Source organism: Centroberyx gerrardi, chromosome 22 (assembly GCF_048128805.1).
Source record: "Centroberyx gerrardi isolate f3 chromosome 22, fCenGer3.hap1.cur.20231027, whole genome shotgun sequence".
In the NCBI taxonomy this organism is placed as follows: Eukaryota; Metazoa; Chordata; class Actinopteri; order Beryciformes; family Berycidae; genus Centroberyx; species Centroberyx gerrardi.
In genome coordinates this window covers 9,526,272-9,549,862 of record NC_136018.1, presented here as the reverse complement: position 1 = coordinate 9,549,862, position 23,591 = coordinate 9,526,272, and the positions used below count along the sequence as shown (strand labels likewise).

The following is a 23,591-nucleotide window of genomic DNA, read 5'->3' as shown; positions in this document are numbered from 1 at the left end:
CAAGAAGTAATAGCGACAGTAAACTTTTCCACTGCACCGCGCACTTTCCTCTCTACATCAGACTGCTCACAGTAGATTGAATTGGATCTCTTCCCAAAACCACAAATGTTTACACGATGAAATGCGGGCTTATTTGTGTGAGAGCACTTCCTCACATAGAAAACCTATCAGGCTGATTCACAGGCGTCCCCACGCTACAGAAACGGGCCGCTCCGAGGGGAAATGTGCCGGATGATAACATTGTGTGCAGCGTTGGATTGCATGAGAGGGACGAAAATGGTGTTTCATTGTGGTCAGGTACCCTTGAGAAACAGTCTTTTATAGAGCTCCCCTACAGGGGACTGGGACAGGCAGTAAGGAGAGACTGTGTTAAATGCCCTCTTATGCCAAGGCCTCTTGGTAATAGGAATGATGATGGGAAATTCCAGCTGAGGACAAGGAAAACAGATTTTCCTTTTTTGTCAAGGCCTCCGCAGACAAAACCAGATATATCTCCATAATGTACGTCTCTGGTGTGTCAGTGTATAAGAGGCTGCCTCCAATGATGAAACACTTAAGATAGGATCTCGGAGGTCATCTGCTTGAGGAATCATCATGTGCTGCTCATCTCTCCCTCAGTTTGTCCTGCAACAGTATCCCTTACTGACTAAACTATAGGATCCCTGCCAGGCTTGTGACTTATGACCAGACGGACTTGAAATAACTGTGATACAATCAAGATGAGATGTATAGAATATATTTCCACTAGGAACGACTCCTATGACAAGTCAGAAGCTATAGTGACTTGCAAGTAAGTTTGTGAACTTAGATACTTAGATACTGTAAATGCTCTATATTTTGCTGTATAGAACTTCCTTGCATCAAAAATGTCCCTTAACAATGACAAACCATCCTATTTAAAACTCTTAAGCCTCATTTGTTACCCTGCTACCCTTCAAGTATCGCTGCTTTTAGATTACTATCACACTATGCCAACTATCTACTAAAAAACTGCACAATATTAGGCCTTTTTTTGTTGCCACACTATTCCAAAAGCCTTTTGCCCTCTTAGGTCAGGATAAATTTGGTTTCCCTCTTGAGAGGGCTGTAGTTTTCACACCACATTCCCCTATTGGTCTTAAAGCCAAGCAGCCCTAATTAACCAGAATTATTTAAAGTGCCAGCATGCCCGAGTTTTGCTGACTCACAATTGGCTGCGCACCAAGGATAACAGAGAGCTTAATCCACACTCGCGCCTGTTCCTCTCACACTCTCTCTTCTCTGGTAGACTGGGAAATAAGCTACTATCATCGTGTTTATCAGCGCATATGTTTACCACCGTCTAGCAAGACAACACATGACCTTGCCTGTTAAACATCAGAATTAAAAGGATTTAATTACTACTCCCTGTTGGCAAGACGAGGCAAGTGAATTAAATTAAGACTAGGGCAGTGAATAATTGCTCCACAGTCTTTTCCATTGTTCTAGGCTGCTGTCTGTAAATGAGAGGCAGGCATGGCTTGCCTGTATAAACCTGTGGGCTGTAATTTGGAGGGCGTTGGCTCGTCAGGGAGTTTCAGGTGAGCTGGTAAAAAATGAAGCCCTTTGGGGATTTCCTATAGAGGGAAGCGCCTTGACTGGAGTCAAGGGTGTGTGAGGAGAGCAGTATGGGTGCGTTGTGAAACAACCCCAAATATGGTGCAGGCTAATTCGTGCCAAGGATCTCACTAGACTCAACCTATCACAGTCAGGAAGGGAGGAAGTAATAATGTGGGCAAAGTCACCAACATTTAACATTTAGTAATAAATGCAACTATCCATTTTAGGAGATTCACTGCACTGAACCCTGAACAACTCTGAATGTCATGGCAGTAAATCAGTGAATCTTGAGTGGGATGATCACGATGAGGCAGGCCTTACCCTAGCTGGGTGAGAACCCGCTCCTCCAGACCCAAGTATTTGTGCCTGTCCTCTTCTACCAGAGCCCTCTGCCTGTGGACAGGGTCCTCCAGACGCCGCATGGCCTCCGCCAGTTTCACACTGATTTCCTGCTCCGCCCGCTTCAGCTGCACCCGTAGCGCCTCCTGGTTCTGGAGCTGAGGGGATGCACACATTAGGATGCAGGATTTTAAATTACCAGGATTAGCAGGCAAACATACAAGGGTGTGTGTATATTCTCCTTCACATAAAAATATTTGAATGGGTATTCCCCTCTTTAAAGTAAGTAGAAGAAGAGAGAGGTCTTACCTGCAGCTGTCTCATCTGATGGAGCTGCAGCCGGAGGTCGGAGACGTTCTTCCTGAACTGCAAGAGGTTGACTTTGAGAGGGACTGAGCCCTTCTCTGACGGGGCTGCGCTGCTCTTGGGAGCCAAGACTGGGGAACCACCTGAGCCAAAAAAAAAGGTGAAGTTTAGTTTCCTGAAAAATATTACCCACATAACATGGGAAACAAGAATACATTCATTCACCTGCACATGCTAGAAACTTGAGAACACTTTGGAGAAATCAGACAATATTTCTGCTCTATTCATCATTACCAGAAAATTCCACTTTGCGCGGAATTAGCAGACAGGCACATAAAAAGTAAAAATATAACTATCCTCTAAGGAGTGGACAATTGACTGTTCTTTCCTCTCCGCTCACTCCTTTATCCTGTCTGACTTTAGTCTGTGAATTATTGGCTAGTTTATAGTGTGCATGTCTGCAAACACATTTCCCCTGGCAACACACAGGTCTTACTTAATGTTCCTAATGCTTAGTAATGAGGGCCTGCACTCTCTGTGGCGTCTCGTTCCCTGCAAGCCGGGAACAGACGGGCACTTATATTGGCAGCACCTCTGAAACGTCTGTCTGCCATTTCAATCACCGCTAGCGATGGAGATGGGGTTGAAACCATGGAAACCAAGAGACTTAATGTTTGTGGTGTGGGTGAGAGTGAATCAATGGCCAACAACAATAATAATTTAATTCAATCTGCTTTCAAAAACAAGCATGAACTTTGAACTCGATGACCTTTGGTTGTTTTTGGGGGAAATCTAAACACAGAGGATGGACTGGATCTGATGCACAGCTGAGTTCATTTAATTTCAGTCAATCAGTGAATTCAAATCCTTATTTCCTATGACTGGGTTGGACTGTAGACTTGAACTGAGTTAACCTCAGCAACCATGGTTCCCATCGAGTGCTAACCATGAAGTCCATTAGCGGAAGTAGTGTCTCTGCCCTGGAGTCACAACAATAGCTGAGGGAATGTTCAGAGTGCACTCTAAAGCTCCCACCACACAGAGACTCGCCCTGTGGTGGGGTAGAGAGGGAACATACCTTTGTCTTCATAATCCCCAAACTCTATTCATTCCTGCCTTTCTTACATAGTACCTGACAGCTGCACAGACCTGAAGTGCAAGTTACAATGTGCACTGCTATCCGAGCATGGCTGCGTTTTGGTCCTCGGGGATACGATATCTATCAATGGAAGTGCAGGCTGTGTGACAACGTCGGAGCGTTTCGAGGGATCACAGAAATAAGCACCGCTGATTTCTCATGTTTGATGTGGGGAAGCGATAGGCATGAGGCAGCCTAGAGTGATCAAAGGACATAACTCTTCTGGTGTTTTGGAGATTCGCTCTAGCACAACATGGCATGACTAATTCCATCTGAGCAACACATGAAATGTATCATGAGACATGAGATTAGCTCTCGAGACACATAAATAGTGTTGTGTTTTCTCTCTGCCACTGTTGAGATTGCATTTCTTTTTATCAAACCTAGATCTGCCCGCAGACCGCTGCAGAGATGAGATTGAATCGCTGAATCATCTTGGCAGGCTTGAGAAGTAATACTGCCTTGTTTTAAGTAGCGCTTTGAGGGGCTTGTGTTAGCTCTGCTGGCTCTCTTCTCTTAACTCCCTTTGGCCTGAATGTACGAGAGAAGGGATTTGAGGGGAATATGAACCGGTGACAAGCAAGAAGGCCCCACTTTGTTTTCCCTCTCTCCAGCAGTGCACATTGCTGACTGTGTTGACTGACACTGATGTGGGGGCTTGTCTGCACACAGCATCATGGGAAAACCAACAGCACCAAGACAAGAAAAAATCCATAGAATAGGTAGCACAGAACAACAAGGATACTAACCTGCGCTATGTGCACTGTGTGCTGGAGACGATGTCTTCGGTGGTCTCTCACTAAAGCCAGAGAGAGACTCATCAGTGCAGGTTTTGATAAAGACAAAAGAGCTGACAAGGGCACTTTGGATTTACAGGTTAATATTAGTAAAAACAAACACATTACAGAGGATATGATGGGAAAGACTGACAAACACTGAGAGGTTAAAATGATGTTATCAAGCTTTTTCAATTTTCCACATAGCAAAGAGTCACTGAGTTTGAAACATACAATTTCATTCCAGTCACATCATGTTTTTAGACTGTCAAGCAAACATTGTTAGCACAAGGTCTCCATAGAGCAGATTCAAATGCAAAGATTTGAAATGCAGCCATATAAACCATATAAAGTGACCATTTATCTAGAGAGTAAATGGCCTCAATATCAGAACCACTGTCAACCCTATTTCTTCCTCACCGTACGCTATTTAACCTCGGTGTTTGATATGGCCATAATAAAGGAGCTACTTTATCTCTCCCACTCTGGCTGGATAGCCAAGGTTTTTATTTGAAACTCAATTTCCCTTGATGCCTCACTCTGTCCTCTTCTTGCTTACCTTGGAGGTTCCTTGGTGCCACTAGTGTTTGGCCCCTTTAAAAGTGCATGCTGAACAAGACCAGTCAAGCTGGCAATCTGTTGCTCCATAGCCTTCATTCGCTCTCTGCAGAAAACATCAGAAAATTATGCTTTTAACACTGGGGCCTACTGGATATTACAGCTGCCAGTAGAACAAATATTATCTCAGTATAAAAACTGGAGGGCACTAATGTAATAATCAATTGTTTTTAATTACCTCACCATAAATCTATTTTATTTGGTAGGTTGTTTATACAGTGGAGAATTTTAGCAATTGATTTGCAATTATGTCCTGAGTAAATATTGACTGTGGTCAAATAAATAGTTTCTTCATTACAGCGGTGCAATAGCACTTGATTCTCTACTCAGAAAAAGGAAAATGTCTAGTTAAAGCTGGACTCTAAATGAAATAACCAAGATGGAAGACTCAAAACAAGAGCAGGACTATCTACTGGACTGAACCCTGAGGTCGACATGGTGAGTGCTCGGAGTCACACTGTGGGAACTTTAGCTTTTACTAAAACAATAGTGTGTGTCATAAGTGGTGGGTGCTGAGAAGTGAGGGAGAGGACACAATGATCAATTCTCAAATTACTCTGCCTTAAGAAAGCCAAACACCAGAGGGCGGGTGAATAGGGATCTTTACACTAAGATTGCTTGGTAAGCCTTGAGGTTGGGAAAGAGTAGCACTTTTGTTTTCACATGTCATCACTTATCTATTGGTAGAAGAAGGAGGAGATGGGGCCGGCTGAGGACACAGGAGTGACTGTGATTTAAAGTATGCTATTTAAAATCAGGGACAATGCACAGTGTCTAGACCGATACAACATGAGGACTGTGTGAACGCAGCAAAGCCTTACCTCAGAAAAGCTAACAGTCATATAGTATATAACATTAATAAATTGTACGACAGCTACAGAGAAGAGCGAGGTCTTAAAGACCATGTTTATTTTGAATGTGAAGTACAGTACTTTCCCACTCAAATTCCTCCACTCTTTTCTCAGATCCCCAGGCCATTTCTAATGGGCTTCTGGGCTGCCCAGGTGGTCTGGCCTGATCTGTTTGACTGATTAGGCCGTTTCAAATACCTATTCGACCTGGTCAATATTTTCTTTGGTTTTCCTGAGTATGCACATAGCCCCCGTAACCTCCCTTTTAATGTGCTCCAGTGAAACCACATTTGACTGGCTAACTGGCAAGCATCCCTCTTGCCCTCTTCCTGTGTTTATGTACTCTCAGTCAGTCAGGACGGCAAAGCTGACCTGGGTACAAAAATTACTGCTGGTTTATCTCATCCACATGGACCTTGCAGAGTGATTGTTGTTAGAACAACAAAGTCACAGACTAACAGAAAAATATACAGTGGGATAAGTGGGGTGCGAGATGCTATCCTGTTACAATGATGGTAGCTTTGTCCGGGTTACACACTCTATAATAATCAACACTGTCGGTTCCAATGTTTGGATAAAGACTGTGAATAAGCTGTTCAGATAAGCTGAGCTGGCTGTATACACAAACCAAACTGATGCACAATCATGTGCGTAAGTCCACTGTACTTAATGGGAAGACCTTGGTGATCGAGACAGAGACAGGGCAGGCTATATTGTTGCCCCAGGTGATGGATGATGAGACAGAGTCTGAGCCAGGGATTAAAACACAGCAGCCCACGGTTAGGGTGATACTGGGATGCAGAGTTAGTCCATGCTCCCATGCAATGTCTCCTGATCTTGACACTCCCACCAGCTAATTTTATCTAACCTCCGGACCCCCGGTGAGGCTTACCGTGTCTGGGGGTCACTGGCCGCTGGGACGGGCCCCTGGAGTTGACCCTGCAGGTCTGAAACCACCGGTGATGCCATGTTGTTCCGGGGCTTGGTCCCTGCTACCTCCTCCTTCCTGAAGGACTGGCGCACAGGTGAGCTGCGCTCCAAGGGAACACCATGTGGTGGCACACCATGAGGAGGCACACCATGAGGAGGCACACCATGAGGAGGCCCACCATGAGGAGGCCCACCATGAGGAGGCCCACCATGAGGAGGCCCACCATGAGGAGGTCCACCATGGATGTCAATCATCCGCACCTCAGCCATCCTGTGAGGGGATGGAGGAGGGGTCTTGGAGCCCAAGGTAGGCAGCTGGCTATTTCTGGACTTCTGCCTGTACAGAGAGGGGTGATCCATGGAGTCTGTGGGGCTCGGCCCACTGTAAGAGCCTGTGGAGCGGATGGAGGCGCGGTGATACCCCCCCAGGCCGTGATCCGGACCATCAAGCCCAGGTGCAGGGTGTGCTCCGTGGCCAGTAGCCAGGCTCATCCTCCCCTCTTGAAGCAGGTATGGGTCTGCATACAACCCCTCATTTCCCCTGGCTAGACTGTGGCTCTTGCCACCCATGTCCTCATCAGGCTTGACGTCCCGTCTCTCCAGGATGGCGCTGGGGCAGGGGGAGACGGAGCGGGCCGGAGGGTTGGCATTAGACAGTCGGTCCCTTGGGATGGTGGCGCTGCCAGGTATGGAGCCCTGGCGTGGGCCAAAGGGGATCCTGGAGGGGGAGGGGGGCATGGAGTGGGGTGTGGGAGGAGACATGGATCCCTGCATGGGATGATGTGGCGGGGGGCCCATGGGGGGCTGTCTCAGAGGGTGCTGGCCATCTCGGCTGGCATATATCATCTCTCTGTGCATCTGGAAAAGGACAAAAAAATACAGCCATGTTATTATTTATACACACAAACATTAAAATGCAATTCCCCACACAAAAAATTCAAGCACACAAAAAATTCAGGCTCATTTGAGAGCCTCACCTCCTGCTGATTTTGTATATATTCTGTATTTCTGGACTCAAGCTACCCCTAGAACAACAACATCCATCCAATCCATCTCACACTCTTGCTTTTCAAAGAAAATACATCGTTGGCAGTTCTTTCAGTGCTAGAAAATGGTTACTAGCAAGGATACTATCCCCCCAGAATTTATACAGCATTTCATTTTAAGTCCTAAATATAATACCCACAGGCTTCTATAAAAGGATTTTACAGCACACAAAAACAAGATCCTTTCTTTGGATAAGAAGTAAGTCTGCATTTTGTATAGAGGTGAGGCGATTTTTTTTTCAAGTTTAAACAAGCTCCGTGAGCTCAATTGCTCTCTTGGAGATAAGACTGTGGGTTTCTAAAAAGAGTTCATATGTGAAAACACTGAGTGAAAGATTTCAGCTATGCACCTCGAGGGCAAGAGGCTAGTTGGTTAATTTACAACAGGTTCTGTCTGGCAGAGTCTTTTTATACAGGCAGCTAAACTGGACCGCCCTGCATCAGCCCGACCACCCATAAAGGACCCTCAAAGACCGATGTACTATAAAGCTAACCTCATTTAACCAGAGTGGCTTTCCGGGTTAAGGGAAATGTGTGAGCTCTCAGGCTAGGTGGTAAAACTACAAAGAGGGAGGTGAAAGTATGTGCAGATTATGTACTCAGGAGTGTAGGCTACACAACTGCCAGGTAGTAATATGAAGTTTGGTTCATGTGGTGAGCTGCCTGCTGTATGAAGCATGACACGTTTTACCATAAATCTAAACAATGGTCTTATCATCTATCTTCACACAGTTATTATCCTCATTTAATCTCTGCATTGCTTCCTCTGCATTCATGTCTGCTGTTTCCTGTAGAATTACCAGCAAATCACAGGTGTGTAGACTAGTTCAAGCTGCAAATTGTCCAATTGTGGAAGCAAAGATGGAAACCTTTTCAGCTTAGGACTTACAAGCATAACTACAATATAATAAACTTATTTATTTACTACAAGCTTGTGTTCATTTGATACAGGTATTGACTAAGTTGGGGAAAGCAAACAAGTACCAGTACCAACTAGTACAACTCAGAAATAGGGCATCTACGTAGTGACATAACCAATGGATTTGATGCGCTAGATTTGACAACATTGTATTGAGGAGTGTCACAGTTTTCATACGCAGGGCTGAATCCAATCCATCTTCCTTCCTGTCTACCTCTCTGCTCCCGTCAAACAAACAAGCTATTGTTCCTCCAAAGTATGACTCATGGACTACACCTACAGAAGAGTAAGTCAAAACCTAATATAGAGCAGGAGGAGTTCTTTCAAAAATTGCAAGTATAGTTTTATACTTTTTTTCTTAAAACTGATTTTCCCAAATGATGCCACAGTTTCTAAAGGTGAACAGCACATACAATGAAGTGGGTGTGACACTTAATTGTGTGTGTTTGTCTGCGTGTGTGTGTGTGTCCATGTGCGCATGCATACTTGGTAGAAAACAACAACAGCAAAAAGTGTAACAAAGGCTCGGGCGGGGCTGTGATAACAAAGACAAAAAAGAAACTCAATCACTTGTTGGAAGTGAAAGCACACAGCCCATAAATATGGTAACAACAAGTCTGGCCAGACATATTCAAAAGCAACAAAACATAATAATTGACAAGCACAGACCACAGAGCTGCTGTAAAGCATCATCAAACTCTAATGGCTTTCCTTGAAGGTGCCTACACATATTAAAAATAACATAGTGCTCTTTTGTGCAATCATTTCTCTACAGCACTAACATTACTGGCTGCGTTTTTTGATTCTAGCACAGCCATATAAGAACATAGTTTGGGCCAATAGGCATCACTTGTCAATCACAAACAGATGTTACACCCTTGCAAGACCAACCATCCTTAAAATATCCTTAAAATATGCCGACTTTATACAGAGAGTCTGTATTTGTCTGTGCTAGACTCACAAGACATTACTTTGAGACAAAACAGAGGGGAAAAAGCTTAAAAAACAAACAAATGAGGCACCATGTCAGGCAAATGAAGGCAGTGTTGAGAACATTTGGTTTGAGTTTGACTTTTTAAAAGACCACTCTCTCTCTCTCTCTCTCTCTCTCTCTCTCTCTCTTTCCACTGTGCTCTTAAGCTTCCATTAATGAGGGCAGCATGTCTGGTAGGATCACACAAAGTCACTTCAATCCCTTGCCATGTGAGAGACGGAGACGGTTACTACACCGCTCCACAAGCTGCACAGCCTCTGACTCAGCTAATCTGAACAAGGAGAGCTCAAGTGTTCAGATGAACAAGAGCTGTGCTGCAACGTTCATCACTGACAAACATTCAAAGAGCGAGCTGCAGAGCTGGATGTTACGCTGCTGTGTACTATGATGGTATTAATGCTGATGGTGGTGAGAAGGATGATCACTGGAAAACCATTTTGGGTGATATTCAGTATAAGACTGAATGGTTATGTCTTCAGTTTTTATGAATTATTAGGATATTATGAACTATACAGTAAGAGCATCATCAAGATGTAGTTCATAATATCCTAATAATTCAGACATAGCCATTTACCTTTATAATCAAACACAGGAGAATGAATAAAAACAAAAAACTAAGTGGATTGCCCAAAGGGGGACAAATCAACAGAGAGGTTAGCCAATAATTTAGCCTCTATTTACAAAATATTTCCTCTAGCCATGTGTACATAACATCACTTCTGACAGCCACTATTGACTATTCTATGAGTACACAGTACTGTTTGGGGCACACATTCCCACATACATAGACAGATTAATATTTCAAAATATTTGCTGCTGTGTGTTTTTTTTCGTCTGATGAAACATGACGAAAGCAATGCTTCCAGTGCAATGAAAACACCAAAATATTCTATTATTGTACATGGTTGTGCCTGGCCTGGTGTGGGATTGCATGTTACTAGAGTAGTCTGTGCCATATTCCACTTATCAGCAGTAATATACTGTGTGCAGCTGGCCTCCTGGAATCAAATGTGGACGGACACGATTGTTGTTTTCATAACCAGAGACAGCTCTGTTTGGGTTTCACTGGCCAGAAAAGTCCGATCAATAACAGAGGTGATTGCGGATACTGCTTTAAATCTGATCTGGGACCTGGCATTCTTTCAAGACAAGATGACACTCAATAGCCCAAACAGACGTGAAGTATCCCCCCCCAACAGTGTTTGAACAGGTGCACAGCTCATTAGATTATAGTATTTGCCCTTTCGCTTTGAGTAGCAGGGTTTCTATTTCGCGATTAAAAGAGTTTGCCAAAAAAAAAACAAAAAAAAAACACAAACTAGAAAGGCCTTTTTGTCTCTTTCAAGCATTCTTTAAAAAAAAACATCTGCAGTCTGAGCTTTACATCTGTCAAGAATAAAGCCACTGCTTACAACAGGAGCCTACAATGTGTGTGTTTGTGTGTGTGTGTGTGTGTGTGTGTGTGTCTGCTCGTGTGTCTGTCTGTCTCGGGTGTTTCTGAGTGTCAAAGCTTGTCTATATCTTCGTGTGGAAAGGGCAGCTTGCCTTAAGGTAATGGCTCAATAGCATGTAAACACACAAAAAAACCTTCTGGTTCACTGGAACTAATGGAATTCACTCGCAAAGACAGACAGTTGCAGACAACGTCCTGACCAATTCATGTAAGTATCCCCTTATGACAAACATCTGAACATAGTGTACTGCGTTAAGTATACATTTGCTGTAGCATTCGACACACTCGACCTCCGCGCCCCACCCCCACCTCCCTCCAGTCTGTGTCAACGTCTGCCAGGTTAAACAGTGACCAGACTTTTCAAGACAACAGACTTCCTCGGCACGGCTCCACTTCACGCCGAGATTTCACAATGGTTGCACAAGCGCCCCTTGTTAATTTCCCTCGCTTCACCTTGCCTTAAGTTAATTCATTTCAGTTCATCCAGCACAAGTTATTTCTTCAAATAGGCAATGCTCTAAAAATAGAGGGCAAAACGATGAGAAGAAATGCTCCCCACAACTCATATTCTTCCGCTGTCTCCAATTTGCAACCTTTCATGCTCTTAAATTGTTTGAACTGCTAAAGGGCCATTTCATTTTTTCAATTGTATCTTTTTTCCTTCTTTTTTTTTTTTCTTTACTGTGTCTTTTGTTCCCCTCACCTTGAAGGAATCCATCACAAAGAGGCAGCCACAGCAAGTCATCTGTCAGCAGCAGAAAATAACAAGTGTTTCTGCAGCACCTCAACGTCATCATGCCATCTGACCAAGACCCTTTAAACCATCATCATGCTTGACTCATCATTCCCTTTAACTTGATCCATTTCACTTTCCCCTTGTGTGACACATACAATATGTGGCAATGGGTTTATTCTAGCTAAGGTTAATGTCATTCTTGGAGTATTCACAATAGAGCTGCAATGCCGCCAAGAAATCTGTGGCGAGCAGAGAGGTGCAGCGGGTTAGATAAAGAGTCAGGCGGATTAGAGGGACGGAGGTCAGTTGACCAGGAAGGATTTGAGGAGGAACATACGAGGAATGAGCTCTTTGGGGCTTTAGTTTTGTTACATCAGCAGGAAACAAACATGCTGGAATCAGAACGAGAGAGAGAGAGAGAGAGAGAGAGAGAGAGAGAGAGAGATTAGAGGAGATTTGGGGGAAGAATGAACAAGGAAAAGTCCTGAGAATCGAGTTTAATTGTCCCTCAGCAAGCTGCACCAGAGCGTACATGCAGGGCCCAAACGCAGGCCTCTGAAATTGGGCTGGGAGAACAATAGGAGACCCCCTCTAAACAGATTAGGAAGAGGCAGGGGGGCATTCCTTCCCTCAACTGCAGACAGGATGTGAGGATGTGAAGAAGAATTGGAGGCTGGGCTGAGCAGGACCCTCTGACTTTTCTATTTATAAGTTCCCAACAAGTCTGGCCGTCTCTGTTGACTGCACCTGCCGCTACGAAAGAGAAACTGATTTCCAATGCAAACATGCTACAGCTTTAGTCACCGTCTCAGATCAGGACTCAGTCAGTACTCACCCTGGCATCGCCGTTGGCAGGTCTGGGCCCGTGGCTGAAAGCCTGGGCTGGGTCTTTGTGGTAGACCTTCAGGCAGGAGTGGTCTGTGATGTTCCTGTAGGGGGAAGAGGTGTGCAGCGTTAAGAAGGCAGCCCACACATCACCGTCAGACAGCGGGCGATCCCGCCTCAGCCCGGGTCTCCCTAGCAGCCAGGACAAGGGTGTGTACTCTGACCGAGGCACCGACAGTTCTCTGTTGTGTGACATTGTCTCTATAAAATGTCTCAAAAGTCTAAAAAAATATCCAGTGATCCAGTAATGTTGTGGTCAAACGTGGCTCCGCTACATAAATGAAAGACTAATCTTTACTTTCTTTCGCAGGTCTCGTTCACTATCGTTACAGCGCTGCGCCCCGGACGACTGTACCAACCTACAGGAATCACGGGACAATTTTTTACAGCCCTGATAAAGCTCAAGAGAATTAGTCACAAAGTACACATCTTACAAGGGCAGGGACACTGAGGCAATAGGGGCAAAGTTGCTTATGTCTTTAAGATTAATGTTTTTCAGAACAAACAGCGGTATACTGTCTGGTACATAGTGTCTGATGTATTATTGACAAGACATAGTCTCCTGATGTTTGGTGAATACCAAAGCAGAAAGGAATGAGGAACAAGGAACAAAAATAAATAAATACAATACAATAAATAAACGTCTGGATAATGTATGTGTGTGTATGTGTCTGTTTGTGTGCATGGGAATGATATCTACAGTACGCAATACTTTGGAAACTACTCTCTGAAAAGCATAAAAGTTCCTGTAAGTTTAAAAACACAAAGCTCACATTGCTCAAACTTTCCACAGTCAAACTTTCAGTAGAAGAGAGAGAGGACAACAGGCAGGAAAGTTCTCTAAGTCTCTAAAGAGCGCTGTTGGGTTTGTTTGGGTATGTCAGAGACATTTTGTGCCGTAGGGCTCCGTTTCCAAACGACTTTCATCCGACTAAGTTGAACACGGAGGAAAAGGAAGCGCAAACCGTTTCCTGGCCTGTGACACTTCCTGTATAGAGAGAGCTTAGACAGGACATGCCCAGGGAGGGGAGAGAGGAACGCTGCGAGGTAGCATGGAGGACCTTCAGAGGAGAGTTAAACAACTTGTAGGGGCGTAAACCTTGGCTGTCCCATCAAACACAGCATATCCTACACACTGAAAGGCACGCACACTTATTCCCAGTACCTCTCTGTCTTTCTCACAGACACACACACACACAAACTTGCGTCACTTACCTCACGTCGGTGAGCTCGTAGTACATATTCCTCATGTCGTCTTTGACGTAGACGGCGACGCTGGGGGACTCCAGCATCTTCATGGTGAGCTGCTGCGGGAAGGCACTGACGAACAGAGCTCTGACCGTGTCCGTGCTGGTGATCTCGTTAGGCATCCGGATCTGCTTGGTCTCATCCCCGTACTGCAGGTACAGCACACCTGCAGACAGACAGGAGGGGGCAGGGTGATCAGCCACGGGTAAATTATTACTCTCAATGAAAAGCTATCTTCTGACTGAGACAGGAGTTATATATCATATGTAGGGATGGGACAATATGCTAATCTCACGATATGATTCGATACACAATATGATTCATGATTCAATACAACCACGATACGATGTAATAAATAAAAGTTCAATGACAACAAAGTCTGACTGTGCAGAATTATGTTCATTTCTGAGCCACAAATCTTTCTAGCGATGGCATTGGCTTGCTATTTTTTTTTCTTGCTATATTTTAAAGTGAAAATAATATAATTTCAATGGAGAGCTTGTGAAATTGTGATGGGCAAGCCGTCTCATTTGTGATTACTACAGCAGAATAAAATGTAGATCATTTTTCTGCCCCACGATACGTATTGTCACACTTTTGTATTGCGATATATTGAATTTTGATATATTGTCCAATCCCTAATCATCGCAGCTGGAGTGAGTAGTGATACACTGTTCTCAGCTCTTGGTATATTTATTTAAAGATACAATTCGGTTTCTGAACTGCTGGTCAGCCGTCCCATTAACCTACTGTTGTTGAGATCAATAGCAAGTTTAAAAATTATTGGGTAATTATTGAGGAATGAGAGATAAGTCTAAGCGTACGTATGGGGTGTTTGGTGTGGAGGGGATTGAGCCTCGTGGAGGAGTTGTGGGCCTAATTCAACAATTTGCAATTCATTGTTTGGGCATTTAGCAGACTTATCCAGAGCGACTTACAATTAGTGCAGCAGTAAAACAAGTACAAATTCCTCAAGCATCAGCAGTGTAAGTAGCCAGATAATTGAGAGTGCCATGAAAACAAAAGGGGCCACATTAAACAAGAAAAGCAAAGTAAACACATCGCTCTTATCAGCAGTTATGCTAAGTCAATATGCAAGTGTAAAGTCAATAAGAAAGTGCAAAACATCTGTGATGGGAGGTGCCTACCTGATAACCTTAATGACACTCGCACTCTCTACCCTGTAACATTTAGATTAGGTGGCTGCGGCACAGTCTAATGAGTCTGATGTCCTATAGTCACCTTTTGTGGGTTAGTACATAATTTTTTGACATCTAAATTGGACTTCTGTATGAAAGCTCGCCCTGGATTCTGGCACAAAGGATTGTAACATCACATGCTGTGTACTGGTAAAAAAAAAACATCTATGGTGTATGGTTTTCTATTAGATTTTCAGTGGCGTATTTGTGAGACAGAGTATCAGACTAAACCCACCATTCGAGCCGTGTTCACGTCCGTATACTTGGGAACGGCTTATTAGAGAAAACTGGCACATAGCACATTACGTTTCCAGAGAGAGAGAGAGAGAGAGAGAGAGAGAGAGAGAGAGAGAGAGAGAGAGGGAGGAACAGGGGGCAGAGGCTCTGGGTGGAACAGCACAAGTTCTGCATCAAAGAGACCAAAAGCCTGAACCTCTGAACTCTGGGTGTGGCTTCTGTACTGTGCTTCAACAAAACAGATGTCTCTATACTAAATATATGGACACGCCCACACCGCACTTGTATAAACAATGGCAGGGATAAGCAGAATGCGTGCAACTTCTGTCCTAGGATTCATTACTCCAAACAATACAACAATGATTTCTGTAGTGTTAAACCTGTAGCAGCAATACAGGTTTAATGAAAAGAACCTAACAGTTAAAAACGTTTGCGTTCCTTTTCTAATTGAATGGTATCACATTTCATGAGAATTGCACTAAAATCACTTTGAGACAGCAGAGTTGCTGTGATATAAATCAGTCATTTCAGTGTCACTTTTACATCTATCGAGTGCACTGAAAGTAGTTGGCTTTAAGCAAAGGAGGTATGGTTTTACTTGGTGTAACCCCATAAAAGGACTGAGCCAGTAAAAGCTACCAGATGTCGGTGAAATATTATACAAGATCCTACATGCTCCATGAGACAGAGTGAGACAGAGAGAGGGCAAATACAGGAAATAAAATTGCTGAGTCGATCCATAGCACTCTGGTCTGTCTGGGTTTCTGGATTGTAATAACTTAACAAAGTGCCCATTTGCAGAATAACTTCATCTTTCCCTAGCGAGCTGTTATGTTAACAGTTGGCTAGTTTTCATCCAGATGTCAGCGCCTGAAGCGGGGGTGTTTGATGACAAAGCGCCATTGATCATACATGCATTATGAAGATTTGGATTCTTTAAATTCAGTTTTATTAGCTACAACAAAGCCGAATGGCTGAGTTCTAACACGGAGTCACGTTACAATCCTGACTGCCTGGTTTCCCTCAAAATTGGAAACAAATGGCCAGTGGGTTTCCTGACCAAATGGGCACAGCACAGCAGAGTCTCTAAGCTTTACAACAGATCTCCAAGTCTGCAACGATCCACAAAAGTTTAACTGAGCACAACCATGAAGAATATCATCTTATTTTCAACCCCCTTTCTGTTATTCAATGTTAATTGAATCACTGAGTTTAAGAAGCGACAAAATACTATGTTACAACCACGGAGTATATGCTTTGAAATACAATACCGTACAAAAAAGTCATGCTCTAGAATAAAACTGATACTCACATTAAGGGTTTAAAGTATTTCCTGTTTTCTGCTGAGTCCTAAGATGCTCTGGAACCACACTACAACTTCTACAGTACAAGCAAAGGATACTAGGAAGCACCAAATGTCCTTTGGGACAAAACGAGGCGTGTGTGTGTGTGTGTGTGTGTGAGCGTGTGTGTGTGAGCGTGTGAGAGAGAGAGAGAGAGAGTGACAGAGAGTGTGTGTGTGTGTGTGTGTATGGGAGGGACACTGTGGCTAAGTGGTGCCCCTTTTTTCTCCTCCCCCTTCATCACACCATAACCCCCCGCTGTCCTAACGCTTTCTCCTGATCCATGTGACTATGTGTGTGCTCGTGTGCATGAGAGAGAAAAAGACAGCGAGAGAGAGAGGGGGGGGAGTGTGTGTGTGTGTGTGTGTGTGTGTGTGTGCTAAAGCGTATTCTCGAAAGCGTTTGTATACAAGTTCTGCATTTCTGCTTCTCAAGCAAAGCAAGAGGCTCTTTTGGCACAGAGCGGCGTAGAAAATGACACCCTGCGGTTTCATTCATTTTCACTTTGGTCAAATAGGTGTGCCGCTCAGACGCAGACACTCTCACACTGACTAAAAATAAAAGTGTTCTGCAATTATTCAGCAAAAGACGCCACCTTGAAGACTGCATCCCAGAAAACTACAGCAACTACACTTTGTTTGGAGACTTCTGACACGCTTGTCGACACTCTCACCCTAATGCAGCAAGCTAATTCTGCACAACTAACAGCGCCTCTGCATATGGATGCAAATGAAGCGCCACGTGCGTTGATAAGACGACCCATTTCTAATCCTGTCAATAACACGATGGCATATTATGGATGGATTCTCTAATCTTTCAGTACAGAGGAAATGAATTCTAATTAAAACTAAGCTCTGAGCCGAGGAGGAGGCAGGAGGGGAAGAAAAGAGAGAGGGAGGGAAGAGAGGGAAAGATAGATGGAGCGAGAGGAAAAGGCTCGGGCTGTCAAGGTGAAACGCAGTGAGATCACGGGGCTGTTCTGTTATTTTAGAGAGTTTTCAGTTTGTGCCAAGTTTGTGCTAAATCAGCTGCAGTAGGGAGGTTATTGAGCAGGATTAAGGTCTATTCACTTACAGCTCAATCAAATCAAAAAGTCAACTGATTGATGGAGCCTTTATTCACAATAATTTCTTAATAGACTGGATATAAGAAGCTATCTATGGCAAAATGTTTCCAGTTTGGGGATTTTGAGTGAGAAACAGAATCGCTTTTAGTCACATAACGGGTGCACAAGCAGTTTGACTGGGTTAATTGTTGCTGGCACATTACAAGACAGTTACATATAACAGGATTGACACATTAGGTGCTGGAAAACAGGTAACAAGACCTCACATTCAGTGCAGACAAGACAAACTGTAAGACAGTGGACTGATCATAAATGCACGAGTATTCTTTCAAAGCCAAAGAATTGCTCCTCTGCACCGGCACCGGAAAACAAACCCATTTCCTGCACTGACTGAACTGAGAGCGACCCCAAACAAATATCACAGAGCGTACCTAGCGAGCGGTCCTTCGTCTGGTTGGTGGATCGCACCACCGGCAGGCTGGCGCGAACCCGGCTGCCGCGGGTGAAGGCTGTGGGCGCGTCGGCCTCGGACATGGTGTCCAGCGACTCTAGGGAGGCCAGGGAGAGGTGGTCGACCTGGTCGCCGACGCCGGGCTGGGAGCTGGGGCCGTGCTTCGGGCTTCTGCTCTGGATGGGGGGGGCGACATGTAAACATATAATACGGTAAGCCAGAGACTGTGGACACTGGCGTGACATAGTAATGATACAGTGCAGTGCATTAAAAGTGATTTATTACAAATAAAGTCTCAAAGTAAGTGACACAACAAAGTTTTTAATAGCGTTACACAATAATTTTCCGGTGAGAAAACACAGTGTCAAAACTCAATTTTCAAGATCATCATGCATTTGGTGGGTTTGAGTTCTAAAATAACATCTGCCACCCGGAGAATGTCAAAACTGTTATGAGACACTACATTCTTTGGCAAGCTGGCATCAAGCACCTTTGATGTTGACTTTGGGGCTTGACTCCAGCACAGCACCTCAGTATGCCAAAAAAACTCCAGTCATGCAAATGTGCAAAGCAGTATTAATACTGTATGTCACTGAAGAAGACATGCTCACACATCTACCACTGCTCAGTGCTATCCCACAAGCACATCGCAGTGTTGAAAGTTATCAAGCATAAGCAAACCTCTAGTCATATCAAAGGAGTCTTAACTTTTCAATTTCATATGCAGCCACACGAGCGGGGTAGTCTCAAATGATACAAACAGTAGGAGAGAGAAGAAATATTCCAACAGTTCAAAACATCACAACCCGCATTAAATCACACTTTGCAAGAGATCAAACAGAAACCTAAAACGTGGGTATTAGGGAAGGAGAATTTCCTTTTAACCGCTGATCAAGGATCGGGCATCGCATCATCAAAAGTTGAAGATGGGAGTTTGTTACTTTGTAATCAGAGCTGTCTAGATGTGACAAGCTAAAGCCATGGCTAGAGGAGGGATGTGGCCAGGCAATGCGTGACAAAGCTACGGAGCCCATTGAGCCCATTGTGCGGCGCTGTAAAGTGATCCGCACTACAGGGACGAAGAGGGACTGAAACTGTGGGGTCAATGAACACAGGGCTCTTTATGAAATGCTCTTCCGGCCTGGCAGCAGTCTAGCGCCATAGAGCTAATGGAGCTGCGGACACAAGGCCAGGTCCGCTAGGTTATCTTGGGCACACAACATGCACACGCTGCTGTACACTCACAGTCCCACACACACGCACAAATAAAGAATTTAGCCATTTTGCGTTGAGCGTGGCTGACAGTTGTGGGAGCTTTTCGGGCCCTAAGCTGGTTTAGCTTGGCAGCGAAGCGCGCTTGGCAGGCGAACCCAGGGCAGATGCTGAGAGGCAGGGGGCAGCAGAGGTGGGAACACGGTCACACAGCAGATGTTAGTGGGGGTGCAAACTGAACCTCACACACAGACACACGCAGACACACACACACACACACAGAGGCATGATGCAGATAAGATAAAAGGCCGACTAACTCTGTGGGGCAATTGGATTTTCATCAAGTACCTCTGAATGTCAAGCTCAGAATGAAGGGAGGAGAGCATGCCCTGTAAAGACTGATGGAGGAGAGGAGAAAATGAAAAACACAGGGGCAAGAAATGCCAGTGGGAGGGAGAGATGAAAACAGGAATGGTCATCAAACAAAACAGAGGAACCATGGAAACAAATCAACGTGAACAGACCAGAGCAGAGTGAAACAGGAAAGAGGCTATAAAGAAGCACTTGGATGTTATCATTATCTAACTGCAACATAATCAAACCACTGATCGTATTTAGGTGTTAGTAATAGACAATAAGACCTCAATTAACGGCTTCCCATGGGCCTATCTTGTTTCAGTAAGTACTGACGTGGACATCCGACCTTCACTATTCAATCGTTTCTTGTGAGGCACCACATCCATTCTCTGTGGCTCGAGCATCGCTGAAACACGATCTGCCTATTTTACAATAAAGCGGCCCCTCTAATCATCAGCATTCTCATCATCGCCATGTAAGTGATATTTGCTGAGTCATGGCGTGTGAGTGTTTGATACGCCTCACCTTCAGAGCGACCTGACACAGCGGCCAAAAACCGCTGAGTCATCACTCGAACCCCCACTCTAATTCCATTAAAATGCGCTTTAGGCTTTCGGCATCCAGGGGATTTTTACCTATACACACACTGTTACTACACGATGACAGTCGGTCACCTTTTAGCGCGGAGGGGTCACATGGAGTCGACGTGCCACCCGAAACCAGACATGTGTCGGGAAATTTAATCTGAACTTTGAATGATTTATAAGCACATTCAATTGGGTCCAAACATCCCTCCCACGCTGCAGTTCCAGCCTCTACCTTCTCACGCTACTATGTCAACCTCGTGAATCTTCAATCACTCGGGCATCCTCTCCACTTATAGGGCGCGATTAAGCCGGCGTGGTCCGGCTGTGTTAACTCCCCCCTAACTCCCCCCCCCCCCCGGATACCAGGAAAACTTTCTGATAGACATTACGTGACAGCTGGAGAGGAATTGCAAGAGAGGGAAAAGATAGTAAAAAGCAAGCGCAGTCAGATGTAACAGTGGAGGAAATTGCAAATGAGACCTTCTGTCTCCCTGTGGAAAAAGGGGTAATTAAGTTATGACACTACACACCAGTCCAGACCTGACAAATGAGGTGTCCCCTCCAAAGGTCAACTGTTTAGTTCAGTTCCTCTCTCTCTCCGTCTATCTCTTTCATGCACACACACACACACACACACACACACACACACAGACCATCATTCTGGCAGGCACTGCATGTGATACCGCCGACACTCCTCACATCAAAAGCCACTTCCTGCCCCAGCTAACCACTTCCCGCTTTAGGCTCCAGATGTAAAAACCACAGCGCAACCGCTGATTAGCACTGTAAAACCTGCTCCGATGCGCTTCAACCCGCTCGCACCTACATTCCACACCACCGGTTTCCCCCGCTTCAGTCAAAACCCTGACCGCAGTACCTCAGATTCTGCTTTTTCAGCAACGAGTCCCTCTGTACACCACATTTACTCTCTGACAGGTATGATGGATGTGAAATCGAGACACCGACGCAAGCACATAGAGAGAGATGTGACAAGTTACATAAGGTCATGGAATAGTCCCTTGGGAAGGAACGTGTCTGGAAAAAAGGTCTAGAAAATGTCTAAGATGTCAGAAAAAGGTCAAGTATAATCATGGTGGTTTATCTGTGCTGATGTCAATGGATTATTATCAGACCTGGGTCAAATACTATTTAGAAATCATTTTAGAAACCAAACAAACAACATAATAAATGCAGTATTTAATATTGTATATTACCAGGAGTGTGTGTATCTGTTACATTGACTACAGTGCCAGTGCAGTAGAGTAGAACTGAGTCAATGGAATATGACTCATCTCAATGACGTGTGATGTTGATTTCAAACTCTATTGTTCTGTTGCAGTATCAGACAAAATGTTTCCCCGGGCCATTGGGCACTAACTCACAAACAAAGGTGTTATCTTACAGTTTCTAATTGTCTTTAGCGTTGCTTGCGGCAGCTTTGAATAAATGGATGTCAAGTGTAATGTAATGTGGTGACGCCGTGGTTCGGCATACAACGCTGCTTGCAGAGAGAATAGGGGAAGATGAAAATAGTTCAGAATGTGTGAAGCTCTATGTGTGCAGTCGATGTGTGTTGTGTATGTGTGTGTGTGTGTGTGTGTGTGTGAGAGAGAGAGAGATACAGAGAGAGACAGTGAGTGAGTGAGTGAGTGAGTCAGGTCATTGTTGCAGAAAATCTGACCTGCACCCTGAAAACATTTATGCAACATTGGTCTGACATATGCTGTCATCAGAAAGAAATGTCAGGTCTGTGTGTGTGTGTGTGTGTGTGTGTGTGTGTGTCTGCCTCCTCATTTGTATGCCTGCATACCCACCCTGCACCTCTAAATGTATGCGATACTGAAATTGTATAGTTTAGTGCTGCTAAATGCTACATATATTGTCATGTACAATGGAAACGATTCGCCTCTCGCTGCACCTCTGAGTGTATGTGCGTGTATGTGTGTGTTTTTCAGCGCTTTGATATCAGCAGCCGGACTTGAACTTTATAGTACCATTTCAAAATGAAGAGACAAAGTTGCGGCATTTCACATCGCAGAACAAATTACATTATATCACGCGGCCCCCTGTCTTAGCTCCTGACAGACAGGCTGACATGTGGAGCCGAGATGGGGCGATTAAACTAAATTACGATGGTTAAGAATAATGGCAGCTCCCATCAGGAGCTTGCTGTGTCAGACATAGAGACTGGGTATAGACATAGCCTCGCCTGCTGCCAGAGTGTTATGTACCAGACGCTGCCAGCCTACACACAGCACACTGATTGGTGCCTATTTCTTTACATAACCAACAAAGTTACGGTTTTAATGTTTTTCTCGTGACATAGGCTGGCGTTAACCTTGAAAAAAGAATCGGTTCTGACTGCAGGTATCTCCGTCATCATGTTGTACTCGCTCACCTTTGGGCTACAGAATTTCTAAGAGCTATGAAAAACTTTATCACAAGTTATACTGCAAGTTTCACAAGTCACACCAAGAAGCTTTAACAAGCCCTAATGATAGTTTATATGCATTTAATATGTATCTGCAACAGACACTCAGGGTCCAACTACAATAGCATGCATTCATTCATTCATTATCCTTTATGTACACTAACAGAGTGAACACACACAGGTAACCAGAGAAACAAGTTCCCCCCATTCAGACTATATTGTCTTTCCGGACGTGAAAGAATGTAAACCTCAGAGTGGAGGTGGAAGCCTGTGTGGCTTTAAACACAAACTCTGGCGATGTGAGCACGGCTTTCCACTTAAGATGCTAATTTGGCCAGGTCTCTGGAGAGAGGAAATAGAGCTGACTGTAATTACCTGGCCTGATCTGTATGGCAAACACACAAACAGAAGACGCTGGGTCTGCTGTCTCTTAACCCCTTACTTTACTTCTGTCTCATCCTGACGCATCATTCCACACAGAGTCTGACAAAGTTAATGTGGTGACTGGGTTTTGAGTAAGATGCAGATAAAATCCTTGTTTTTCTTCTGGTTGTGGTTTTGAGAGAATGTCCTGTGACTGAAGGGCAACAGGTTCAATCCCCGCAACAGCCGTAGTCTGTTCATCCACAGCCATTTGTCCTCTTGAAGTGTCTTTGAGCAAGACACTGAACCCTTACTGTACCGGCCTGCTCATTGTAAGTCGCCCTAGATGAGTAAAATGTGTAATGTAGTTTTATCACATAAATTGAAGTTCAACAAACTGGTCATAAAAAACTGCTGGAGTTCAAAAAACACCTGTGTGAGTCTAAAACTCAGTGCCTTTGTAGTTCTGCACAACGCTGAAGCTTAAAGCCCCTGTCAGTCAGTCAGTGGCCAGTCAGTGTGCCGTCT

General features: G+C 44.4%; 1 protein-coding gene across 11 annotated transcripts in view; it reads right to left on the bottom strand.

The window, feature by feature from the left end:
* The window catches only part of kiaa1217 (KIAA1217 ortholog), a 111,102-nt gene that overhangs the window by 11,270 nt on the left and 76,241 nt on the right, over positions 1 to 23,591 (bottom strand). For 10 of the 11 annotated variants that reach the window (XM_071922404.2, XM_071922397.2, XM_071922408.2 and 7 more), the window contains exons 3-10: positions 18,094 to 18,289; positions 13,785 to 13,983; positions 12,520 to 12,613; positions 6,499 to 7,394; positions 4,697 to 4,801; positions 4,111 to 4,160; positions 2,227 to 2,366; positions 1,900 to 2,075 (exon numbers count right to left, since the gene is read on the bottom strand). In XM_071922404.2, coding sequence (XP_071778505.2) covers positions 1,900 to 2,075; positions 2,227 to 2,366; positions 4,111 to 4,160; positions 4,697 to 4,801; positions 6,499 to 7,394; positions 12,520 to 12,613; positions 13,785 to 13,983; positions 18,094 to 18,289 — 1,856 coding nt within the window. The remainder of the gene's footprint in view (positions 1 to 1,899; positions 2,076 to 2,226; positions 2,367 to 4,110; positions 4,161 to 4,696; positions 4,802 to 6,498; positions 7,395 to 12,519; positions 12,614 to 13,784; positions 13,984 to 18,093; positions 18,290 to 23,591) is intronic. The other variant, XM_071922401.2, reaches the window with a different exon arrangement.